The sequence below is a fragment of the Canis lupus genome, chromosome 15 (assembly GCF_011100685.1).
Source record: "Canis lupus familiaris isolate Mischka breed German Shepherd chromosome 15, alternate assembly UU_Cfam_GSD_1.0, whole genome shotgun sequence".
Lineage (NCBI taxonomy): Eukaryota > Metazoa > Chordata > Mammalia > Carnivora > Canidae > Canis > Canis lupus.
This window is the reverse complement of record NC_049236.1, coordinates 13,446,258-13,464,148: the sequence shown is the minus strand read 5'-3', so window position 1 is coordinate 13,464,148 and position 17,891 is coordinate 13,446,258. Positions and strand designations below refer to the sequence as shown.

Sequence of the window (17,891 nt, the reverse complement as noted above, 5' to 3'; positions counted from 1 at the left end):
GTACAGAAAAATCACTGTTGACAAATCCTAGGGTCAAAGATGGGCAGAGGTAAGAGTGGCTAGGGAGAGCTGCCTGGAAACCAGAATTGCAGTAAGTAGACACTGAAGATACAGTTATTATCTGAGCATTTGCTTAATTTAATGAACCAGAGCAAGGATCAAGAAACTGTGAGGCCAGCCTCCTGTCTTTATAAACAAAGTCTGACTGACATACTAAATCTGTTTGTTTACATATGGTTTATGGTCTTCAGATACTATAGTATTATTGAATGTACAATATATAAAAATATGATTAAAATGTGTAAAGATATATAAAAGGGACTCTAAAATATAAGCAAGGAAATACATACTATCAAAAAAGATGAGGCATATTTGAAAAAGAACCACAAAGAACTTGCAGAAATAAAAATATAATCAATTAAAAGCTCAATATAATGAACTAGGAATAGGTATGTAAATTTTTATTATCCTATAAACACTGCACATATATTATAAACAATGTTTCATATATATGGAATACTTCCACATTTAAAAAAACCTAAACAAATAGGTTACACAGCAACTAAGTACACATAAAGAGAAAATTACCAGAGTTGAAAAAAATTACATTGTAGCACAAAAAGATACAATAGAAAATATAAAAAAGGTCAGACATTGAGAAAAAAATGAACAAGTCTAAGAAATATTTAATCGAACTTCCACAAGACTGTTTTTTTTTTTTTTAAAGATTTTATGAATTTGAGAGCGAGAAAAAACATGAGTGGAAAGAGAGAGAAGCAGACTGTGTGCTGAGCAGGGAGCCTGACACAGGACTCGATCTAAGGACCCTGAGATCAGGACCTGGGCCAAAGGCAGACACTTAACCAACTAAGCCACACAGACACCCTCACAAGACTATTTTTTTATTAGTGACACTATCCTTCTCTGCCAACTGGTTTAGAACTTCAGTACTTTTTGACTTGTAGCTCTCCTTTAGTTCAATGGAATCCATCATCAAATGCTATAAGCTATTCAAAATATCTTGTTTCATTCTTTCCTTTTTTTTTTTTTTTTTTTTAAGATTTTGTTTATTCATGAGACATAATACAAAGAGAGGCAGAAACATAGGCAGAGGGAGGAGTAGCAGGCTCTATGCAGGGAGCCCAATGTGGGATTTGATCCCAGAACTCTGGGATCGTGCCCTGAGCCCAAGGCAGATGCTCAACCACTGAGCCACCCAGGTGTCCCTCATTCTTTCCTTTTGATCTCAATACTGCTACATTGCTCTACAAACCCTTGTAATAGCTACCATTTATTGAATACTTCCTGTTTTAGGCACTGTGCCAATTGCTGCTTTACAGAGTCTGTCTCATTTAATCCTTACAAGAGTGCTATGAAACAGGTATCACTATTCCATTTTCTGAATAAAGAAACTGATCCTTGCCTACTTTACTGAGGTTGCATAAATAAGAAGTGGTAGAATCAGGATTTGACCCTCCAGGCAGTCTGACTCCAGTTATAGCACCTTAAACAAACCAGTAGGACATAAACCTATGTTGCTTAGATTACAGAAAACCATCTCACAGCTAGGCTAACTCCAGGATCTCCCCACCATGACCCATCCTTCTTAGAATTCTGCTTTCAAAAGCTCCCTTATATACAAAATCTCAAGTCAGCAAGTCTCTATTTTCTATTTCTTCAAACCCAAGTTGTAATATCTTTCCTTCAAGATCCTACCCACAACCTATGTTATATTCCTTCTAACATGATCTATCCACTCAAAATCAGTTCAATCTTCTCAGTGTTCTACAAAGAGAGCATGCTAAAGCATGATGAAAACCCTTTCGGTTTTTATCGTATTTTGTCTCTTGAATTCCCATAATACTTATAACTTTAGATTTGCAGAACACTTTGTGAAATTAAGATTACTTCTCAAAAGCACAAGTAATAGGGGCACCTGGGTGGCTCAGTGGTTGAGTGTCTCTGCCTTTGGCTCATGTCATGATTCTGGGGTCCTGGGATCCAGTTCCACATCATGCTGCCCACAGGAAGTCTCCTTCTCCCTCTGCCTATGTCTCTGCCTCTCTCTCTCTCTGTGTCTCTCACGAATAAATAAATAAAATATTTTTTTAATTTATTTATTTATGATAGACACACACACAGAGAGAGAGAGAGAGAGGCAGAGACACAGGAGGAGGGAGAAGCAGGCTCCATGCCGGGAGCCCAACGTGGGACTCCATCCCGGGACTCCAGGATCGCGCCCTGGGCCAAAGGCAGGCGCTAAACTGCTGAGCCACCCAGGGATTCCAAATAAATACAATCTTTAAAAACCAAAAAACACAAAAGATTTAAGAATCAGCAAAAGGGATAGTTTGTTTGAAGGGAGATTCTGAATGGAAAAGGTTAAAAAAAAAAAAAGGAATTAGTCATAGTAATCAACTTTGCCTTACATATCATTTTGACTCCTGTTTCTACAAGTTTGATTTGAAAAGAGAAACATCTTATACCTGTAGTAATTGAGATGTAAGTAGATGAAATCTCCAACTGGCATTGGGTTCCAAAGTGCACATTTTGATGGAGGAAAATAGAAAGGTATCATCTTGCTTGAAGGAAACCTTTAAAAAATGTTTTAAATCACAGAGACAAGCAAACTTAGCAGAAATTTTATAAGAAATGGTTTAACATTAAATGATGAGGCTTTTCAAATACTTATATTAATTTTAAGAGCTTTATATATATATATATATATTTTTTTTTAAGATTTTATTTATTTATTCATGAGAGACACAAAGAGAAGCAGAGACACAGGCAGAGGGAGAATCAGGCTCCCAGAGGGGAGCCCAATGGGGGACTCAATCCCAGATCCCAAGCTCATGCCCTGAGCCAAAGGCGGACGCTCAACTGCCGAGCCAGCCAAGCGTCCCTAAAAATATTTTGAAGAAGAAAAAAAAAAGAAAAGAAAAATCCTTATAACTTTACTATCAAGAAAATAAGTACTCAGAGACGGACGCCTGGGTGGCTTAGTAGTTGAGCATCTGCCTTTGGCTCAGGTCGTGATCCTAGAGCCCTGCGATGGAGTCCCGCATCGGGCTCCCTGCAGGGAGACTGCTTCTCCCTCTGCCTGTGTCTCTGCCTCTCTATGTCTCTCATAGATAAATAAAATCTTAAAAATATATATAAAAATAACTTAAAAAAAAAAAAAAAGAAAATGAAGCACTCAAAATGTAGGTATAGCTTTTTCTTGTCCCTTTTTCCCTATGCATACATAAATTTATATACACACATTTTTTTAAATGAAGCGGGAAGGATGCCTGGCTGGCCCAATTGGTAGAGCATGTGACTCTTGATCTCAAGGTAATGAGTTCAAGCCCCATGTTGGGCATGGAGCCTACTTAAAAATCTAAAAAAAAAAATTTTTTTTTGAAGAAAGAAAACTAAATAAAGAAAAAAGAAATAGGAGTATCAATAAAAGAAATAACTATAAACCATGAATTTACATTTAAATTTAAAACTAAAATTCTGTTCTTCTGAACTAATTTCTAGACAATATCTAATAAAATTATGGAAAGCACAAAAACTTAATACAGTCTATTTTTCAGTGTTTCCAATATTAGTATCTTGGGTCCTACTACTTCAGTTGAATTATTACTGAAGCATCAAAAGGACAGCAACATAAACAAGTCCTTAGCGAAGATCCTAGAGACAGTATATAGCAAGTTTCAATCTTAAATCATACAAAGCACCATCACAAAGTTTTTTATTTTACGTAAGTGAGTAACATGAGAAAACCACAGTAAGAAAAAAACAATGGAGCGAAAGGACTGAGGGGAAGATATCAGCCTAAGTTCCCAGGTAATTAAAGCAAGAAAGCTCTGGCAGTGAGCTACCTACACCCAGTGTATTTGCATGGTCATAGACTATTAAATAGGTGAACTGAAAGAATATTCATCATATCACATATTAAGAATACCTTGTTCTAGATCTTACGTTCACGGATCACCTAGTGAAGCTTCTCAACTACAAGACTAGCCCCAGTTTACTGATCACCCAATATGTACCAGGCATCTCAGTAGGCATTTTACATACACAATATTTCTCACTAAGACTGTTCCAGAAACACTTTTATCATCCATTTTATAGATAACAAACTATAACTTTCCTAACTTTATACAATTAAGCAGCAAAGCTGGGATCTGAATCTAAGTGTCTGATTTCAAAGATTATATTTCTAGAAGCTAAACGGTATAGTGCTTTAGAACCTGGGTTCAAATTCTGATTCCATCATTACTCCTAGCTGTGTGTCTAATTTGAGCTCATAATATCTATAAGAAGGATTTTTAGTCTCCCTTTTTTGAAATGAGGACATGGTCTGAGATTGAGAAATCTGTTCAAGGTCACAAAGCAAGTAAGGAACAAACTCAGTTTATCTACATTTCTGTATCTAACGTATTTATCACGTATTTATCAATTGGTGAGAGGCCGTATGATGTAGTGGGTAAAACAAAATGTCTGGAAGTTAATTGTTTAGATCTGAAAACTCATTTCAAGATTTGCTAGCTATGTGACCTCGCTCACATTATTTAATGTCTCTGTGCCTCAGTTTCCTCATCTGCTAAACAGGATAATACCTGTATCTCCTGTAGTTATAATGAATATTAAATGAGTCAACACATGTAAAGGGTTTGAAGTAGAAATCACATAAGGTTTAAATCCTGGCTATACCACTTACCAACTATGTAACTTTGGGTTGGTTAATCTCTCTACACTATAGTTTCCTCGTTTAAAAAAAAAAGAATGGGGGATAATAATAGTACTTACACCTTATAGTTTGTTATGAGGATTAAATAAGAATAATGCATGGCACATAACAAGATTTCTTTAAATGCTATTAGCCCTTTTCTTAACCTAAGGTATACAGTAGACTTTAGAGGCAGGGGAAACACAAACATCTTGAAATGTGATAGAAACTTTTACATGCATGTATAACTGTTTTGTCTTAGGGAAGGAGATTCATGCAATCAGATATTCAAAGGGGTCTGCAACTCCTAAATAATTCAGAACTGTTGCTCTCTGGCCCAGAGATTATTGAAAATGAAAAAAAAAAACCAACCCCCCCCCCCCCAAAAAAAAAACAAAAACGAGAGATCATTAAATAAGTAAAAACTAGAGTTGAATGTATCAGGAATAATCAATTTATTATATAAGTATATTCTTACCTAGAATGTGTAATTAATTTGACCCCCCCAAAAAAATAATAATTTGACCCTAAAAATAAAACTAAAAAGAGACTGTACTGAGTTGTTGCAAACACAAGTTTTTTCAAAGAACAGAAGTTGACAAATTTTCAAAGAATAAGAGGTGGCAGGAGGATAAAACAGAAGGGCCAAAATTAAGCAAAAGGAATATGATAGCCTCTTTTGGTCAGGTTTCCCATTGTCTTCATCAAAAACATCTGGCACAAAAAAAAAAAGTACAGAGAATGAAGGTAACTCGTGGATATAATTATAGTTTAGAAGAAAACAACATTCACACGACAGCATTAACTGTCCCTTCCCAGAGGGAAAAAAAGAAGAATAAATCATCTAAATAGCCAAATAACATAAGCCAATCTGTCTTGTCCCCAGAGTACTGACAGACTGAGAAAATTAGGAGACAGGTGGTATGCTCCTCCTTCCTCTTCCACACAAATGGGAAAAGGCTTAGGGACATTTAAAAAAACTTAGTATATCCAGTGTGAAATTTTTCCATTCAAGGATTAGGGTTTAGACAAGGGAAGGAACCCAACCATTTTCTTACTTGTTTAGGATGTAAATAAATATGTATGTGATTTTTTTAGCCTCAAGGGGTCAGGTTCCATTTCCCATCGATAAAGATGCTCTGTGAAACCAAAAAAGGGAAAGTGGGAATGAAACTAATATTTACCAAGTGCCTACTATGTGCCAGATCCTTACTTTAGTAATCTTATTTAATCCTTCACAATAATCTTGTTATACAGACATTACCATGCCCCATTTACAGATAAGGAAACTGAGGCTTAGAGAAGTTTTCTTTTTCTATTCCAACCTATCTTCCCAAGTTAGGAAAAGTAGTGAAAAAAACATTTTGTAAAAATATTTCTATACCTGGTATTTATCTGGTGCCCTGCAAGAGAATATGTAGGCTCCATGATAGTTGGTGAATTTTGTATTCAATTTCAAATGCTTAGTATCCTAAAAAAAAAGTAAAGAGAATGTTATCAATGAGTGATAAAAAACAAAAAATAAGAAACATGATTTAACGGCATATTAATAGTACAGGCAAAATTAGGTTACTTTTATGAAGTGTCTTCATCTATAGTAAAATAAAACACTTGTGTATTCTGATTGTTTTTCATACTTTATAGTCATTCTGCCTATAAATTAATGTTAATATTTATTTTAGGCAGCAGGTGGTATTTAATATATGAAATTTTGAACAAAAGCCTCATAATATTCAGAAAACCACAAAATAGTACACAGGAACAACTTGAACTAGGTATTTATTGAATCTGTATGAGGTTAACAAACTAAGTCTTGTGGAGATGGAAGACAAATACTGCATCCCCACAAACTGATATGTTTCCTGCAAAATCAGTGGAGTTTTTTTGGCTGCACATGCCCTCTCTGGGTACTTTTCATCCACTCCCATTGCCTCCATACCCATTTATACATAGCCAACTCTCAGTTTCCACCTCTCTCCTCAGTTACAAACCTGTATTTCTAGCTGTACTATTCACTAGATATCTCCAACTAAATATTATCAAAGCAAAATACAGAGTGCATAGTCCTTTCTTTATGGTTCAGTACTTCCTATACTCTTTTATTAGGTCTTTTATTAGGAGTTCTTTAAGCTGTGTACATTCTACTTCAATTCTAGCAAGAAGGAATTGTCTGAAGCAAGATAAGGGAGGAAAGAGTTACTGATGCAGATGCAGAAGAGTCTTTTCAGATAAAGCCAGAAGCTGAAATTATGGACTAGAACAAAATCTTATTTAAAGAGCCACCTGGGAAAAAAATTAAAAATAAAAAAAAAATAAAGAGCCACCTGGGTGGCTCAGAGGTTGAGTGTCTGCCTTCAGCTCAGGTTGTGAATCTGAGGTCCTGGGATTGAGTCATGGGCTCCCTGTATGGAGCCTGCTTCTCCCTCTGCCTATGTCTCTGCTTCTCTCTCTCTCTCTGTGTCTCTCATGAATTAATAAATTAAAATCTTAAAAAAATAAATAAATAAAGTGCTCTTGTAAGGCTACAACGTCCCTCTTGGACTTCATGCATTGCCCATGGACTGAAGGCTTCTTTTTTTTTTTTTTTTAATTTATTCATGATAGTCACAGAGAGAGAGAGAGAGGCAGAGACATAGGCAGAGGGAGAAGCAGGCTCCATGCACCGAGAGCCCGACGTGGGGCTCGATCCAGGGCCTCCAGGATTGCGCCCTGGGCCAAAGGCAGGAGCCAAACCGCTGCGCCACCCAGGGATCCCGGACTGAAGGCTTGAAACTTGAATACCGTCTGCATCACTTGGGTGTCACCGATAACAGTATTCAGATGGATGACTTTAATTCTAGGAAATATATAAAATGCCATTTTTCTTCATTAAACGGAAGAGCCTTAAAACTCCACATCTGTCTCTTTTTCCTTTATGTATTAGGGTAAAAAGGTAATGTTGATTTTTTCTCATTTTAAAACAATACACGAGTTTATTCTGACAGCATCACACAAGCCATGAAAGCCGCCGAACCAAAGCCATATGCCACTATACCTAGCAAGACATACTCTCCTCAGGTGATGGCATCATGGTTCATCAAACTGAAACTCCAAGTTATCCTTACCTCTCCTTCCTCCCTCCCTGTTTTCCTATATAAATTCGGCTTATCTCCTCTACCTTAGTTTCTGACTTCATCAATTCTCACTAGATTTACTGAAAAGTCCCCAGACTGCTCCCAGGGGAGTATCTGTGCATCTCGGACCAAATTATTCCCCCTGCTTAAAAACCGGATGGCTCTTCTTTATTTTTTTTTTTTTAAGATTTTATTTATTTACTCATGAGAGACAGAGAGAGAGAGAGGCAGAGACCCAGGCAGAGGGAGAAGCAGGCTCCCTGCAAGCAGCCCGACACGGACTGGCTCCCGGGACCCCGGGGTCACGCCCCGGGAGGAAGGCAGGCGCTCCATCGCTGAGCCCCGGGCACCCCGGCTCCTTTGCCTGCAGAGCAGAGCGCCCCGGCAGCCTGGCCCCATCGTACCGCGCCAACCTCCTCCTCTATCCACTCATCCCACCCCCCGAGCACCTGCAGCCTCTGCACAGGCCACCCCTGAAGCTGGAATGCCCTCGCAAAGCCCCGTGGCCCTTCACCGCCCGCGCTCACACCGCGCTGTTTGCACGTTACTCCCCGGAGCCCACCGACGTCCCACGTTCACCGACCGCCTCCACCCCGCAGCCGCCGGGCCCGACGGGAGGACGCAGGGCTCCAGCCGACAAACCTTCGCAGTAAAAACACCTTTACGTGGCACGCAATGGACTGCAAGCCTCTCACTCACCTGAGGACAAGCGGTTCCAGGAACTCCAAGTCCTCCTGACTTACTTTTCCACTAGCTCCCCTTCACGGTACCGGCCGCAGGCTCCGGGAGGGCGGAACCCGCCGCCGCGCCGCAGGCCGCCCGCCGTCCTCCGAGCTCCGCCGCCGCCACCCTCCGGGAGCACTCGGGACACAAAGCCCCAGTCGCCGCCACCTCCGCCCCGCGGGGCCTGTTTGTTGGGCCGGAACAGAGGTCGGCTCCAAGCAGCGCCTCCGTCCCCGCCGCCCCGCCTCCGGGACGTTGGGGTCGCGGGAACCGAGGCGGCAAACACCGGCTCGCGAAACCGAAGCCCGCGCCGCGCCTACTGATTGGTCAGAAGTCCCACCCGTCAGGGGCGGGGGCGGGGGCGGGGGCGGGGCCAGAGGCCACACGCACGGTCGCCGCGACGTGCTGCGACACCAGCCAATCAGCACTCCGCATCCATCCGCGCTCGTCCAATCCCAAGCCCCATAGGAGAACCGAGTGCGCCGCCGGCTCCCCAGAATCAGGATCGAGAGGATTTAAACACTTCACTGCGGGCAACGGTTAAGTTCCGGGGATGGGCGGACCTTGCGCACGCGCAGTGAAAAGCCCAGTGCGGTAGATGCGGGGTGGCAGGGGAGCCGGAAGTGCTTGCTGTCTCCATTGTCGCCGGCTGGCTTTTATTTAAGTAGAGAATAGAGGGAAATTACGTTTCTTCTAGTTTCTTTAACTAAAGAGTCCTAGGCAGCCTGGGTGGCTCGGCGGTTTAGCGCCTGCCTTCACGCCCAGGTCGTGATCCCGGGGTCATGGGATTGAGTCCCACGTCGGGCTCCCTGCAAGGAGCCTGCTCCTCCCTCTGCCTGTGTCTCTGCCTCTCTCCCCCCGCCCCCCCGTGTCTCTCATGGATAAATAAAATCTTTAAAAATAAATAAATAAATAAATAAATAAATACACTAACCAAGAGATATATGTTTTATAGAATGTCCCTCTCTGCTTTCCTGAAAAAAATTCCTGGAATCTAGGGCACACGTTTTACGAGAAATGATGAATTCCCCAGCTGGGATGTGAGAGTAGGAAGAGCCCCAGACAGTAATGCATTTTTGACAAAGTGTTGGCCATCCCCATAGGGAGCTGTGGAGCAAAGATTGCCCATTAGAGGAGTCCCACATTAGGCAGAAATGGCTAGAATCCTTGCTGTGCTCAATCATTTCCTGGGGGGCTTCTCAGAAAAAGCAAGCACCAAGGTAAGGCACATACTGAAGGCCACAGCAAGAGGCTATTAGCCAAGTGTACAATTGCAGCTGATTGGAATGTTCTTTCAGGAGAAAGAGCTAAGTGACACGCCTCAATGGCTGTCATGAGTTACATTGAGTGCAAAGGCCCTGGAGTGGGAGCTTTATGTGGGAGCAGTATGTCCTTAGCAGAATGAATGAGGAGAAGAATACTAAGAGTTAAAGGTGCCTAGGTGGCTCAGTGGTTGAGCATCTGACTTTGGCTTAGGGCATGATCCCGGTCTTGGGATGGAGTCCCACATAAGGCTTCCTGTGAGGAGTCTGCTCCTCCCTCTGCCTATGTCTCTGCCTCTCTCTCTGTCTCTCATGAATAAATAAATAAAATATATTTTTTTTAAGTGTTAAAGGAGGAAGGATGCCTGGGTGGCTCACTGGTTGAGTGTCTGCCTTTGGCTCAGGTGGTCCTGAAGTCCTGGGATCAAGTGCCGCATCAGGTTCCCCACAGGGAGCCTGATTCTCCCTCTGCCTATGTCTCTGCCTCGGTGTGTGTGTGTCTCATGGATAAATAAGTAAAATCTCGGGGGAAAAAAAAAAGGAGATGAAAGAGGAGGTGCTGGTAGACCTTAAAGCTTTAGAGGCCATGATAAGGATTTGACTGCACTTTCGAGTTAGATATGAAGCCACTAGAATATTGTACTCTATTTCATTCTATTTATTCGTTTTAAAGTAGGCTCCACACCCAATGTGGGACTTGAACTCAAAACCCTGAGATTAATAGTCACATGCTCTACCTATTGACCCAGCCAGGTGCTGCAACCACTGGAATATTTTAAATAGGGGGCTGACATGATCTGATTTTAGGTTTTAGAAGGACTACTATGGTTGCTACTTTGAGAATAAACTGTAGGGGAAAGGAGAAGCAAGGAGACCAGTTAGAAAACTACTGCAATGACCTAGGAGAGACATTCATAGTAGCTTGAACCAGACCTGTAGCAATGGAAGTGGTGAGAGGTGGTTGGATACTGGAGATATATATTCAGATTTTATTTATTCATTCATGAGAGACACAGAGAGAGGCAGAGATATAGGCAGAGGGAGAAACAGGCTCCTTACAGGGAGCCCAATGTGGAACTCAGTCCCAGGACCCTGGGATCATGCCCTGAGCCGAAGGCAAATGCTCAACCACTGAGTCACCCAGGTGTCCCTATATATACTTTTTTGAGAGAGAGAGAAAGAGCATGTGCATGCATGGGGGGGCGGGGTGGAGGTGGGGATGAGAGAGAGGAAGAAGGAGAGAGAGAACCTTAAGCAAGCTCCACTGACACGGGGCTTGATCTTATGATCTGGAGATCATGACCTGAGCCAAAATCAAGAGTCAGGCCCTTAATTGACTGAATCACCTAGGCACCCCTAGATTTTCTTAGTTTTTAACCTAGTGTCATTTTTCTGTTCCATGATTTCATCTATGATGCTACATTACATTTAGTTTTCATCTCTCTTTGGGCTCCTCATGGCTAGTTTCTCAGACTTTCCTTGTTTTTGATAACTTTGACAGTCTTGAGTACAGGCCAGGTATTTTATAGGATTTCCCACTATTAGAATTTGTCCACTATTTTTCCCAGGATAAGACTAGGTCTATAGGGATGCCTGGGTCACATATATATAAACTATGGACTTTAATTAATAATAATTAATTAAATTAATAATAATGTACCAATATTGGTTACTTAATTGTAACAAATGTACCATATTAAATATAAGATGTTAATAATGGGGAGAAACTATGTGGGGGGTATTTTTTTTAAGATTTATTTATTTATGATAGACATAGAGAGAGAGAGAGAGGCAGAGACACAGGCAGAGGGAGAAGCAGGCTTCATGCCGGGAGCCCGACGGGGGACTCGATCCCGGGACTCGATCCCGGGACTCCAGGGTCGGGCCCTGGGCCAAAGGCAGGCACTAAACCACTGAGCCACCCAGGGATCCTCTATGTGGGGGGGTTATATGAGAACTCTGTACTATGCTCTTAGCTTTTCTGTAAATATAAAAGTGTTCTAAAAAATAAAGTCTACTAAAAAGAAAAAAGGAAGGGGCAAGAGGAGAGTTGAAACATTAACTTTTGAGCAATAACAATAAAATGTCTTCTTTTTGATTAATAAGAACTCAAATACAGTAAAACTTCAAGTAAACATTTTATTACCACTGGACTTCTTTTTTTTTTTAAGATTTTATGTGTGTATTCATGAGAGACACACAGAGAGAGAGGCAGAGACACAGGCAGAGGGAGAAGCAGGCTCCGTGCAGGGAGCCTGATGTGGGACTTGATCTCGGGACTCCAGGATCACGCCCTGGGCTGAAGGCAGGAGCTAAACCACTGAGCCACCCAGGGATCCCCTACCACTGGACTTCTAAGCAGGATATACATTTAACAATATGCATAATATAGATACTTTTCAAGTTAAACGAAGAGGAAAGTAATTACTGAATTCATCTTAGGATTGAAATGACTCAGGATCTTATTGAGGAGAACTTAGAGGTGCCTAAAGGGCCTTCTTCCCTAGATATTGAGAAAAAATTTTTAACTATGTTATAATGTAATAAGTACTGGCTTTAGGATTGGGCCTCAATTCTGCCATTTAATCTCTCTACATTATCATAGAAAAGAGTTAATGAGTGTGAAAGTTAATTAAAATTAATTAAAAGAGTACCCATAAATTATTATTTGTCCAAGTGTATTGACAATTGACAGTGTTAATAAATGAGCAACACATTCAGAGATTAAGGGAGTTGATTTATTAAATTAGAGAATAAGCTTAGTGAAATAAAACCTACAAATGCCATACCAAGGACCTTCTACACACTAAGCTTTGTGCTTAATGGACTGGAAGGGTATGACAAACATAGAACCAGGAAGGCACAATTTTAAAAGTGGGGTAATAACAGGTAATTATCCAAAGCAAACATGAATTACTTTTAGACTGTGGGCAGTTTAAATAGACTGAATATATACTACTGTACTGATCTATTCTTTGATCCTCATTTTTTAAAATTTATGTCATTTCAGGACACTATGAAATTGCTCTGGTTATGGGTCTTTACAGAGAAAAGCTACTGGCCTTATTTTTCAGACTTGCAAGTGCTTTAGTTTGCTTCACAGAGAATCATTTCTAGTATGTCATACTTTGAAAAACTGTATGAGTTTGTTGCACAAACACTGCTATAACAAGAAAAAAATTGTAAAAGCTAAAGTTCACCTAAAATGCTAAACCTTAACACATCACTTGTTCTCATTTTTCCTTATTCCCTTCCAGTTCCGGTCCACATGACATAGTCTTTATGATAACGCTGGGTAAATGTTCGGTGTTATAAACCCTGGTGTGCCTGCTAGTAGGCTGGATGAAGGAATTAAAGCGGTATTGTTATCAGCAGGAACAAGGAAGTTGGAATTAGTTATGAGTTTTGTTACTCCAAATACCAATTTTTCCTTTCTCTATTTACACTTCTGAGCTAAGCTAGACTACTGCTCTTTAAAACAGCTACAGCTTTGCTTTTAAGGAACATCATATTTTTAAAGGGGACTGTTAATCTGTCAATTTGTATAAAATTCCTTTGAGACTCTTAAACCTCTTGGGAGAGGTAAAAACAACAATTTACGTGTCAAGTCAACTTATTTTACTTTTCTTCCCCTATAATCTCTATACTCAGTATAAATCTTGAACTAATGACCCTGAGATCAAGAGTCATATGCTCTGCCCAACTAAGCCAGCCAGGTGCCCCATATTTTACTTATTTTTTTAAACCTTGGATTGTTTGGAATGAAGACAGGAATGATGAAATAACACATACAGATACATTCTCTAAGAGTATTTGCTTGACTGAGTTAATGTACCATCATCCTGATTTTGCAGGCAAGAAAACTACAGGTGTAACCAACCTACCTGTGCTTACAGAGTTAATAGCAAAGACGCTAAGACCTGTCAAAGACAATCTCCCTTCCCTGTTCAGCCTGCTTTTCTGCAGCATAGACCTGATGGAGTTCAGCTGACACACCTCCAAGAGGTTAGGCATATTGCCTGTGATCAGATTTGCCACGTCAGGTTTTTAAAGACCATATTTCTTTTAACAAATGTTCTTAGAATATTTGATAAGAGGTCCTTTGATAAAAGAGGAAATCGAATATGCAAATATGCAAATCTAAGTAATAGAAATCTTCATTTTAGAAACTCCATTAAGTATCAGGTGATATAATGTACTAAGCATCCTTCCAGGAAACAGATCACAAAATAATAGATGGTTACAAAGGCCTGAATGTAAAGCATATGGCCTGCCACCCCCCTCCTTTGCTACCATATGCCGTGTCTTTGCTTCATCACCCAGACTGATTTTAGAAACTGGTTCCTAAGTATATCAGGAAAAGTATTTTTGTAATTACAGGGAAGTAGCTGCCAAAGACCACCATAGATAAAACTTGAGTGGCAGCAACCAAAGTAGTCTAAATCTTCCAAAGACCTTGGAGTACCCTTAAGAGAGTGAATCATACTGCTACAAGTAATAAGTTGTAATGCTGTATAAAGAGTAATCAGACATAGTCTCTTCCCTCTAGAAGTTCTAAATCTAGTGTGGAGATACACAATATACCACAGTGGTGGTTATGTGTATAGAAGAAGAAAAAAGAGGCACCTAACCCAGTCTTGCAAGTTTGGACAGAGCTTCCTGAAGGAGGTAAACTCTGAGCTGAATCCTGAAAAATGAATGGCACATACCAGCAAAGAGGTATGTATGTTCAAGAATGGAAAAATGAAAATATAGGAACAGATGATCTATCCCTAAAGGGTAATTATGATAAATAGGGCAGATAAGTGACAAGGCTCTGCTTTTTAAGCTCCTATAAAGTTCACTAGGAACATAGCTATACCCTGGAAATAATATGCATGCACTGAATACATGCCCCAAAGACCTAAGGTACTTGATGATAAATAAACATATGGGTAGGAGTGGGTTTTGAGGAGAGCTCTTGTTATATGTCTTCCTGAGATCAGTCTTCTCATCTATAATAGAACTAATTTTGGGCACCTGGGTGACTTAGTGGTTGAGCATCTGTCTTTGGCTCAGGTCATGATCCTGGGGTCCTGGGATCAAGTCCTGCATCAGGCTCCCCAAGGAAGCCTGCTTCTCCCTCTGCCTATGTCTCTGCTTCTCTCTGTGTGTGTCTCTCATGAATAAATAAATAAATAAATAATCTTTTTAAAAAACAGAACTAACTTTGCAGGACTTTTGTGAATATGGAACTTTTTTATCTTATAAGGGGTCTGAATTGTAGAGAAAGAATGCAGATTTAAAGCCATATAACACCAAGTTTGAATTTGACTTTATCTACTGCCTGTGTGGTCTTGAACAAAGTACTTCCATTTCCTGGCTGTTTCTCCATCTGCAAAATGACAGTACTAATGTCACAGTGTTATGAGGATTCTATAAGGCAAGGCTAATGTATAACCAACACAACTGGTAAGACCGTATTGGTGGTTAAAATAATTAATTATTTTCATATTAGTTAGTTTATAGCTACTCCACTGAGCACTTTGAGTGCCCTCCACCCTTCTCCTGGGACCCCAAGTACTTCTTTATGATCCAGCAATTAGAAAGATGATGCCTGGCATAGCAAATCTTGGCAAGGAAATCTACAGATATTCTGATTGTACTGATTATTAAAAAGTTTGAATATCTAACAATTAGATAATGTAAGTGAAATGCCTGGTACTTAGTGGATATTCAATATATGTTCATCAAAATTATGAAATCAATCTATGGGTTTATTCTTTTTTAAAAGATTTTATTTATTCATGAGAGACAGAGAAAGAGGGAGGCAGAGGGAGAGGCAGGCTCCCCGCAGAGCAGGGAACCTGATGTGGGGCTCAATCCCAGGACCCTGGGATCACAACCTGAGCCAAAGGCAGACACTCAACCGACTGAGCTACTCAGGCACCCTAATCTATGGGTTTAGATAGGAAATGGCTCTCTACTGGGTGACATCCATTTATTCAATATATATTTATTAAGGCATACTATTTTTGAAGGTCTGGTTGTTTGCATCTAGGTGGAATTCCTTCTTTTCTCTGCTACCTCCAAGGAGTAGAAGCACTGATCTAAGGTTAAGAAAAAAAAGCAAATTCTTTGAGTACAAATTAGGAGCAAGGCGCTAAGAGTTTGACCCTTCACTGTGGACAAATAGAGGGGTTAAATGTTAAAGCATCCGAGTATCATGGTGTCTTTTATGAATGCTTGGCTTGGGCCCATGGGAGTGCCTGGTCCGATGACATGGGTGTTTTGGAAAAACTCCATGTTTATCCTCTTTCTACTGAGCACTATTCACACTGAACACTCCAGGTCACCAATGAGGGGCAAGGGGAGGAGGGGAGAAGAGAGGGCGGGGTTCCCACATTAAGCATTTCATGTTGCAAGCCGTTAAGTTTTGGGGTTGGTTTGTTATGTAGCAATAGATAACCAGTACAGGCCCAAAGAGCTAACAAATAATAAATTTTTCTTTGGCCTAACCTTGTTCTTCCTGGAAATAACTCCCTGGAAAACCCTTGGCAGAGATGGATATATGGGTTTCACTTTTTGGTATATATTCACAACAGTATTTTCCTTAGTTGCCTAGCATGGTTGGCACAAAGAGCTGCACAAGGTACGAGACCGTAAGTACTCAATGTAAGGTGGTCATAGTTCTCCAGGGAGACTTAGAAAGGTCCCTGCATCTTGCTATATGTACGTATACAATGAGATTTGGGGTTCAAACTCCTGTGTGGATTCCTTATTCTGGTGAACTCTACCAAGGGAGCAAGAAAGACTACTTTTTTGTTTATGCCCTAAGGTCTTCACTGACAGCATGTGAATAGCTTCCTAATCCTCTTTTCCACAGCTCCCATATCCTGAACATCTTTTAACTCTAATTGCCAGAACAGATACAGAAAAGAGTTGAGAGAACATGCACAAAGGAAAAGAAGGCACATCTGCTTCAATATGGCCTTTTTTGTACTCCTACAGCTTCTTAGTATTATGACCAACTGTTCTTTTTTTCAGCTGATTGGTGCCACAGCTCCTCCTTCCCAGGGGTCCAGGGGGCTCAATAAACAAGCACACACACACACACACACACAAAAAAAAAAAAAAAAAAAAGAAAAAGAAAAAGAAAAAAGAAATATTGTGAAGGAATACAAGTAAGTTACTAATCATAATATTTTTCGAGCTGTGATGACCTGAGATATTCTATTCCCTCCTCCATGATGGGAAGGAAAAGGTAGAAATTATGGAAAGGAAGGAAGTAGTAACTGAAGGGAGAAGAGATAAGACAGGCAAAGAAAGAGAACAAGGCAGGGAGAAGGACAGAAAAAGAGAACTAGATGAGGAGAATGGGAGGAAGTGAGAAATGGGAGAAGGGGAGGAGAGATAGGAATAAGTTTAAAAAGGGAGAGGAGGGAGGGAGAGAAGGAAGGATGAGATGGAGAGGAGACTAGAAATACTGGGTGAGGGGGAGGAAAGGAGTAGTAGAGAGGAAAGAGACTAGGGGTAGCCAGACAGAGGCTATATCTCCCTCTTCCCCTCCTGTTTGCTATCATGTACCAACCTTCTTGTCACTTCAACAACTTTGTTCCTCTTTCATAGTTTGTCTCTGGACCCTAATGCGATGATGTAAACTTCTTGGATGAAAATCCAACACCCTGGCCACTCAGTTCCAACTACAGGGCATGCTCTTGCCTCAGTCTTCTACTCCCATAGTCTCATCCAGCTTGGGTTCATCCTGGATCTCAACATCATCATAAACTTATAGTCTCTGAAATCTTAATTCCAAATATCCCACCCAGAGCACTGGCATCTGTACTGCCAGTTTACTTGCTCAAATACCCCACTGCAGTCATTCTTCAACACCGATGCTTCTGGGACGCCTGGGTGGCTCAGTGATTGAGTGTTTGCCTTCGGCTCAGGGTCCCGGGGTCCCAGGATCGAGTCCCACATCGGGGTCCCTGTGGGGAGCCTGCTTCTCCCTCTGTGTCTCTACTTCTCAGTGTCTCTCATGAATAAATAAAATCTTAAAAAAAAAAAACAAACCCAAAACATGGATGCTTCGAATAC

At 40.7% G+C, this 17,891-nt stretch overlaps 1 protein-coding gene across 3 annotated transcripts in view; it reads right to left on the bottom strand.

The window, feature by feature from the left end:
- The window catches only part of STIL (STIL centriolar assembly protein), a 62,652-nt gene extending 53,843 nt beyond the window's left edge, over positions 1 to 8,809 (bottom strand). Inside the window, exons 1-3 of one of the 3 annotated variants that reach the window (XM_038558115.1) lie at positions 8,530 to 8,809; positions 6,102 to 6,188; positions 2,487 to 2,594 (exon numbers count right to left, since the gene is read on the bottom strand). In XM_038558115.1, coding sequence (XP_038414043.1) covers positions 2,487 to 2,594; positions 6,102 to 6,145 — 152 coding nt within the window. In that variant the 5' untranslated portion in view covers positions 6,146 to 6,188; positions 8,530 to 8,809. The remainder of the gene's footprint in view (positions 1 to 2,486; positions 2,595 to 6,101; positions 6,189 to 8,529) is intronic. The other 2 variants (XM_038558113.1, XM_038558114.1) reach the window with 2 other exon arrangements.
- Positions 8,810 to 17,891: the final 9,082 nt, after the last annotated feature.